Source organism: Gymnogyps californianus, chromosome 24 (genome assembly GCF_018139145.2).
Source record: "Gymnogyps californianus isolate 813 chromosome 24, ASM1813914v2, whole genome shotgun sequence".
NCBI lineage: Eukaryota > Metazoa > Chordata > Aves > Accipitriformes > Cathartidae > Gymnogyps > Gymnogyps californianus.
In genome coordinates, this window is record NC_059494.1 from 1019730 (window position 1) to 1028025 (window position 8296).

General features: G+C 54.8%; 1 protein-coding gene across 1 annotated transcript; it reads left to right on the forward strand.

The window, feature by feature from the left end:
- Window positions 1-2121: 2121 nt before the first annotated feature.
- On the forward strand, window positions 2122-7581 carry SLC39A3 (solute carrier family 39 member 3). Its single transcript, XM_050910590.1, has 3 exons — window positions 2122-2184; window positions 4246-4594; window positions 5150-7581. Exons 2-3 carry the CDS (start codon window positions 4388-4390, stop codon window positions 5882-5884), a joined length of 942 nt encoding a protein of 313 aa, XP_050766547.1. The 5' UTR covers window positions 2122-2184; window positions 4246-4387; the 3' UTR covers window positions 5885-7581.
- The last annotated feature ends 715 nt before the right edge of the window (window positions 7582-8296 follow it).

The window sequence follows — 8296 nt, forward strand, 5'->3', positions numbered from 1 at the left end:
TTCGTTGTTATCCCTCTTGCCCAGGTGATGGAAGCGAGACGCGTGTGCCTGGGGCCGGCTCCGGTGCGTGTCGGGCTGCCGTGCCCGTTGCCAGCGCCGCTGACTGCGGAGGCTTGCGTGGGGTCAGGGCTCCGCTCCCTCGGGGCCGTGGCTGCTGCGAGGCACGGCCTACAGACGGGTTTTATCTGCCTCCTCCCGTTCTTTTGTTCTTTCCTGCTGAAACGCTCCTCCTGTGTATTTCTGCAGCACAGAAATAGGAAATCTTTCTTTCCATTTCTGCTTCCCCTACTCCCTTTAAGTTCTCTCCAGCTGGTTTTTGTAACCTAACAAAAGGAGAAGTTTTAGACTGTAGGACAGTGTGGAAAGAAAAAGTTAATTGTCCAAAAGGAGGAAACTGCAGGGATTTTTTTCCCTCCCTTCTCACATAATTTCAGTGCTGTTTCCTTTCCTTACCCTGCTTGTTCTTTTGTAGCTGTAGATCTATTTCTTCACGTCTCTCGATGGTTTTCTTTTTATACCACTGAGTTCAACGTGCAGCTCACTGGGGGGGAAGTGCTCCTGCCCTTGTGAGGCAGTGGCTGGTCCTCAATGGAGGAGGAAGGGTCAGCTGGTGGAGCAGGACACCGGCTCTGGGTGCCTGCGGCTCTGGGTGCCTGCGGCTCTGGGTGCCTGCGGCTCTGGGTGCTGCGCTCTGCCTGCCCTGCCTGCGCTCTTGCCCCCCCCTGTGCCTGCGGCTGAGCTCAAAGCAGAGGGCTGGCAGCCTGCTCACAGCAGAGGGGGTTTCCTTCCAGACTCCCACATCTCCTAACTTCTTTGTGGAGCATGCTGACAGCAAAAAAAACCCTGATTTTTTTTTTTTTTACATTCATTTCAGCTCTCCCTGGGGCCTTCTGCAGCTACAAGTTGGTGCTATTTTAACCGAATTTACCTGTTTCTTTAACTAAAAGCAGCCAAAAACCTGCAGGAGTAGGGGATGTCGTGGTGGAGGATGCTTTTCCTTGGCTGTAGGCCTCCGCCGCCGGTTTGGCCAGCTCCGAGCTGACCCCGCCGCTTTCCCCGGTCAGCACCGGCCGCACCGGACAGCTCTGCGGGACCGCCGTTACCCCGGAACGCGCCGGCCGCGGTCCGCGTTTCCCGCGGACGCTATTCGGCGACGCCCCGCAACGCTGAGGGCGGTGCTGGGAGAGGACCCCCCCAGCAGGGCGTGGGCGGGCTGACGGGCGGCCCTCGCGTCCAATGGACAGTCGACTTTCCCGCCGCGGCCAATGGGAGGGCATCGTGGGCGGGAGCCGTTGCGGGGGGCTGCCTGGACGGGGTGCGAGCGGGAGCCGGTGCGTGAGGGGGGGGGGGGACACACCCGAGGGGAGGGGGCCGTTGCCGGGGTAACCGGGGGTGGCGGTTGGGGTAAGGGTGGGCCGGGGGCGGTTTCGTGAGGTAACGGCGGGGCTGGGGGGGGCTGGGAGGCGTTACGGGGGTAATATGGGGCTGGGGGGGGGTCGGTGGCTGGGTTTGGGGTGCTGGGTGACACCCCACGGGAGAGCGGGGCTCTGGGGCGGGAAGGCTCAGGCTGGGCCCCGTCCCCGCTGTGAGGGACACCCCGCTCCCCGGCTGAAGCAAGCCCCGGCCGAGCTGCTGACCCCCTCTCTCAGCAACCCTTGTAGTGTGTGTGTGTGTGTGTGTGTGTGTCCCCATCTCTGCGCCCTTTTGGGGTGCTCAAGCAGGTTTACGCCTGCTCTGGTGGCCTGGGAGGAGCCCCCCCACCCAGCACCCCCTTCTGCAGGGTGACTGGGACGATTTCAAGTGGCTTGAGGTGCTGGGACAAGTGCGGCTCTGGGGGAATCCTGCCTGGTTTCAGCATCACGCTGTCTTTGCTGTGCCGGTATGTTGGGGGCATCATGAACATGTGTTTTTAGGAGAAAAACTGAGATTTAAAGGATCATGTGTAAGGACACACACACACCCCTTTTTTTTTTTTTTTTTGTTTCTTCCATAGAGGGCTGTCTGCTTTATATAATAATTTTCATTGCGTGAATGTTTCATTACGGGCCACTAAGCCAAGCAGTACCTCTCCTGAGTTAATTCTTTATTACAGAAGTTTTCAGGCTGGTGCAATAGCCCTGACGTTGGCAGCGCTGGCTCCGGAACGCTGGGCTGTCGGAAAGAGCAGGCGAGGAGAAAGACAAGGTATTTTGTGGACTTACCACTTCATTTTTCACTAAGCTGCTTTCTGCCCCAGGTCAGGGGGCACTGGAAGGCGGCTGCTCCACCTGCTGCCGGGAGCTTGAGGCTTTATGCTTTGTTGGGGGCTGTTGCTGGGTTAAAAAAATAAAAGAAACAAGAAAAAAAAAAAATAGGTGAGGGGTTTTCTGACTTTCGGAGTGGAAGCCAGGCGTGTTCCAGAGGTATGAATTCTTTTTTGTTCTTCCTCCCCTCTGTCCTGGGAGCTGTCTGGCTGCTTAACGCAGCAGTGTGGGTGGTGCCTTCGCACCCAGTCGCAAGCTCTCGTGATCTGTGATCCCAAGGTGTTGTTGCTAACGTCGTTTTCTGAGAGAGTTTATTTGAGAAGCTTGGCATAACAACGCACCGTCGCCGTGCGAGGTGAAATCCTTGTCGTTCTGTTGACGCTGAAACCGCAGCGTGTGCTTTACAAAGGCGGTGTGACTCGTTAGCTGTGTCAGCGCAGCGCTGACGAGCGTTGGCAGTCCTGGAGTCAGTGTCTCTGGAGAGGGAGCCTGCTCGTCAGCCGCGGTGACAGGCTGTCTGCTGTGGAAGCCCTGTCAACGTACACCGAGATTTCAGGCTCTGGACTTGTTCAGACCTGGCTCGTCTGCTGGGTTTGCCAGGGAGTGAGTCAATCGGTGTCATCTGAGCAGGGTTTTCTTCCGATGAATATTGCTTCCCATGGATACCTGGCTTTAACTCCCTTACCAAGTACAGAGTCGTTCAGTCTCCCACCTTCCTTTTAATAAAAGCACCATTTATGCAGCCCACTGTGCAGAAATGGTGATAGTGATTAATACTGTCAGCCCTCGAGGGAGACTTTAGCCTCAGGAATCTTTTGTATTAAAATTAATTTGCCGCTCCAACAAACAGGTACCCAATTATTTACTTGTCCATCACGGGTGTGGGTGTCAGTGTGGCTGGAAGTGTTCAGTGTTAGCTCGTTACCCCGATGCACGCTGCAGCGTCTCGTCAGTGCTCGGGGCTGTCTGGCAGCTCTTACCTGGGTGACCTGCAAGAGAACCTTCTCGAGGTGCTGTTGATTTGACTTTACAAGTCAATTTGGTGCAAGTGGTAAGTGAAATCCTCCGAGGTGCTGGCTGTGCTGCTGCAAGAACGAGCAGCAGTAGAGGGACCTGTTCACGTTTATGTATTTTTATAAATAGATTTTGTAAATAGCATTATTATTTTGTAAAATTATTTTAGGAAAACAAGTTTCGCCGCCGCTGCGTGTAACCTGGAGGGAAACGCTTTTATGTTTCAGATTGAGTCAATTTTTGTGACCTAGACAACTCAAATCTTGGTATTTTTCTCTTGCATGAAACTAGCATCTGCCTCCTCTTTTGTTACACCCTATGGACAACAGAGAACCTTGCAGTGAATTTCTCCGTAGGGTTTCCCTTTAGAGACATGCGTATCCATCGGCAACGGAAACTTCCACCAACTCCTGGTACAGAGCAAACAACCAACTGTAGAGGCTGCGACCCACCCGAGCGAGATGGTGACGGTGGCTCAGGAGACCGAGCAGGAATGAATCCGATGGTCTTGTTTCACGGGCAGTGCAAAAAAACCTGCGTGAATGTTGAGGGAAGATGTTGAAGTCCATTTCTGGGTGACAAATAGCACCAGCTCAAGTCCGTATTCTCTTCTCATAGCTTAAAAACCAAAGACTTGATCTTTTGGTTGGACTGGGGTGGATCTTATTGCAAGATCAAGTGTTTTGTGTCTGTCACGGTGTAGGTGTTTCAAATGAAACCTCTAAAAACTGAGGCTGTGCCAGTTCTGTGTGGCCAGTACAATTCTTACAAGGTTTTTAAGTTACTGTTTGCTGCAGTTAAATTTTTCTCTGTCGGTTTCTCTACCCGTTGTGTGTGAGGTGCTGCCGCCGTCATCCCCACCCCTTGCCTCTGGGGAGTTAAGGCGATTGCTATACAGAGGCTGGCATGCAGTTTGAGATGCAAGGTGCTGTTCTGCACGGTATGTGCTCATATACGAAAATCTCTCTTGTTTTACTCCCGTCCACAGCTTCTGAGCCCGGGAGCACCTTCCGCTTGAGGTCTGTCTGTGCCGTTGCCTGCTGATGTGCCCGCTCTAACAGCGGCCGGAGGGACCCCTGCCCGCTGCCGTCCGCAGGGCCCCTGGCAGGGAGCGTTCACCGGGAAGCGCGATGAAGATCGTGGTCGCCAAAGTGCTGTGTCTGCTGGGCATCTGTGTCCTCATGCTGGCTGGGTCCCTCCTCCCCGTCAAGATAATTGAGGCCGATTACGAGAAAGCTCATCGCTCCAAGAAGGTCCTTGCCCTCTGCAATTCTTTTGGAGGAGGGGTCTTCCTGGCCACCTGCTTCAACGCCTTGCTGCCTGCTGTGAGAGAAAAGGTAACTGCTTATGAGCCTCTCGCTTACGAGCGATTGTAATGAACCTGTGCCACTGAGGATGTTAGGGACCCCTGTGTGGGGTGGGGACCACCCTCTCCTCTCCTGCCCTGCAGAGGCCCAGGCCACCAGACCTCTGCCCCTGTGGAAACGGGGGTGAAGGGTCTGTGTCTTGCCAGCGTGGCCCACGCGGCCTCCTCGGAAACGGCTGTGCTGTGCCTGGTGTTTTGGATCAGGAGGGCGAGCTGCGACTGCTGACTGTCCGGGTGGAATAACTGGAGACTATTTTTTGATGCAGGAGGCTGAGCATCGCCTGGGGTGTGAGGCTCAAAACTCCTGCCATTCTGTGTGTGTTTAAAACACTTTCAGACAGCCACTAACCTTCCACTGGAAAGCAAATAGGTTCCCTGTCTCTTATGCTGAGGCCTATATACAGGGGTATTAAAGCGTCGTGGATCAATTTAGTGTCCATTTAGAGTTGTGTGAACACAATAGGAATATTTCCCTTTAGAGAGACAAAGGTGATTGATTCACTGTGGATTGTTTGCTTCGTTCCAGCTCGATGAAGTTCTCAGGCAGGGGAACGTCACCACGGACTACCCGGTGGCTGAGACCATCATGATGGTTGGCTTCTTTGTGACGGTCTTTGTGGAGCAGCTCGTCTTGACCTTCCAGAAGGAAAAGCCCTCCTTCATTGACTTAGAGACCTTCAATGCCGGTTCGGATGTCGGGAGCGACTCTGAATACGAGAGTCCCTTCATCGCATCTTCCCGAGGGCGCACGTTGTACAGTGAACATGGGCACCACTCCCACAGCCTGAGTATCCAGGAGCTCTCCCGCTCCAGCCCCTTACGGCTCGTCGGGCTGGTGTTTGCTTTATGTACGCACTCCATCTTCGAGGGACTGGCCCTGGGCTTGCAGGAGGAGGGCGGCAAAGTCATGAGCTTGTTCCTAGGAGTTGCCATTCACGAGACGCTGGTAGCGGTGGCGCTGGGCGTCAGCATGGCCAAAACCTCGTTGCCACTGAAGGATGCTGTGAAGATGGCTGTGACTGTGAGCCTGATGATTCCTCTGGGCATTAGCATTGGGATGGGGATTGAGAGCACCCAAAATGCGGCCAGCAACATTACTTCCCTGCTCCTGCAAGGCATTGCGGGGGGCACTTTCTTGTTCATCACCTTCTTTGAGATCCTTGCGAAGGAGTTGGAAGACAAGAACGACCGTCTCTTGAAGGTTCTCTTCCTGGTGCTGGGCTACACGGCTCTGGCCGGGCTGGTCTTCTTCAAATGGTGAACACGGGAGCGATGGGAAGCAAACCTCACCTCCTTCCCTTGCCAACGGCACCGGAGATGAGCCTCCTCTTCAGCCAAGGGGGACAGTGAAGCTCAACAGCCAAGTGAAACATCACGGTCCAGGTGATATTTCCGTATTGACCTGAAGAAGAAGAATTTCCTCCTGTGTGCTCTGAGGGAGATAAAAATGAGGAGTGTCCCAGTATAGGTGTCACAAGGTATTGTCCCTGCTCATTGGATCTGCGGGTGCAGCAGCTTGTGCGGAGATTAGTCGACACAAACATTAAGAATCCGGTTCTAAGGCTGCCTTCAAAGAGCTCGTCAAGCATGTGGCTTCCTGTTATCTGCGCAGCCAGCCCCCTCCCTCCTTCCCCTCACGCTCGTTGCAGCAACTGTGGCTGAGAGTCTGCTTCCTTCGCTCTCAGGCTCTGAGAAGGTGAGAAACAATAACAGAAATCAAGTCAAAAGCAGGTGGGATCACGGATGGCACAGCTGCACTAAGCTGCTTTTGCTAGCTTAGTTTTGAACAAAACCTGGTTGTAATAGCTGCCAAAAATAACATCCCTTCTGGGGCCGCTCGGTGTGCCTGGTGCCGCAGCTCCCTGCGAGCAGAGCTTCCATTTTAACCCACAAGTGGCTCTGGGAGCTTTTGTTTCTCAGAGTGATTAATGGAAGAAATGAGGCCGGGCCGGGCCCCTGTCCTGTGCTTCGTTCTCTGCATCTCATCCGTATGTGCAGCATTCCCTAAAGAAAACCTCCGGCAGCGTGTTAATGTATCGTGTGAAAATCCTCATGTCCCTGTCCGAAGGCCCTTCCGCAGCGCTCGCGGATCCATTAGTTTGTAAGAAACGGGCAGCAGCGCTTTCCAGCGTTAATATTTTAGGGCAAGCGCTTGTGTTTAAATGGTCTGCAGTGAAAGGGGTTTGGCAGTCACTGTCAAACACGTCTTCGGGGCTGCTCCCAGAGCCTCTGCTCTCGCTGGCGGCAGCCTCACGTGGCTGTACCGCGTTACAGAGGCTTTGCAGGGCGTTTTGTCGGTGTTTTCAAAGGAGAGAAATCTCTTCCCTGGGGGTTTATGAGGTTGTGGAAGGGCTGATTAGAGGCGCTCGCAGTCTGGCTGCGCACGAGCAGATCTCTCCGTGTCTCCAGAGCGTGGCCCCCCCCAGGGAAGCTTAGCCTGCTGTGGATCCCGTTGTGATCCTTTGGATTTGCCCTCCTAGGCGAGGAGCTCGGATCAGAGGCTGAAGCCGGGAACCTGCCCTCCCCGCTCCGCAGGAGAGCGGCTCCCGCTCCGCAGCCCGGCAGGGTAACGCAGCCGTGCTCCTCGCCGGCCTCTCCCGGGGGATGCATTTTAATTAGACGTAGCCTTCGCTTCTGCAGCAGCTTTCGCAGGCGGAGCAAAGCTTTTGGAAGCGCTGATGGAATTGTAACGATGTAGAGCGGGCTTAGCCGTGGCGCGGTCCCTGTTATCGTGATCCAAGCGGGAAGAAGGATGTGGTGAGACTGTGAAGCAGCATCTTGGAGCCAGTGCTTGGCACGGCTGCAGCATATGGAGGCTGATGAGGATCATCTGACAGGCCCTGGTGCTCGCTATTTTAATTGCTGCAACATAGCAAAGTCAATTAATCTTGCTTTGAAAAACCTGGAGTGGAAGGGGGGAGGGAGGGTTATTTTGGGCCTCAGATGACACAAATTAGCAGGGCCTGATGAGACTGTGATTTGCCTCAACGTGGTAACTCTCTGTGTGTTATTTCACTTCTCGCAGGCAGCTCGCGCGGGGCAGCGTGGCTCCCGTTGGGTGTTTCTCCGTGCCGGTGGTTGTCCCGGGCAGGTGGGACGAGGGGGGAGAGGTGAGGGGTGACGCGGGGCTGGGGAGCGCAGCACTGGGTGTCCCTTCTCGGGCACAGCCGCGGGGTTCCTGCCTCTGCCTCTTAGTTTCTGCAGCTAACGCTTTTCCTGTAGTGGTTTTTTTTGGTGTGTTGTTTGGTTTTTTTTTTTTTTAAGTCCCCCGTATTTGGGCAAATGCGAGCATCACCCAGCGTATGGGTGAAGGCAGGGCCCTGAGGTCCTGGTGTATCCTAGCACCCTCTTCCCCCATCTCATCTTCCTCATCCTTCCTCCCGCCTGGCCCCATCTGCAATCAAGGGGCTGAGGTACTAAAGCCACGATGAGCTGTTGATGGGAGGAGATTTCTTAACCAGCACCCAACAGATCAGCAGGGATCCGCTGACATGAGCAGGGATCGGGGATCCCCCGGCGGTCCCTGTGGCCGGGGTCGGGGTGACAGTGCGGGGAACGGGCTGGAGCCTCCATCTTACACCCCTTTCTTCTTCTGGTGGAGTTTGGGATGGGGGCTGGCTGGGGGAGCAGGGAGGGGGGGGTGAAGTGCCGTGAGACACAGAGCTGTCACCCC

Excerpts from the sequence above, each read along its gene's own strand:
- SLC39A3 (XM_050910590.1), top strand. The coding sequence starts at position 4,388 with ATGAAGATCGTGGTCGCCAAAGTGCTGTGTCTGCTGGGCATCTGTGTC. Across the intron at positions 4,595-5,149 it reads TGCCTGCTGTGAGAGAAAAG|CTCGATGAAGTTCTCAGGCA; the intron begins GTAACTGCTTAT and ends GCTTCGTTCCAG.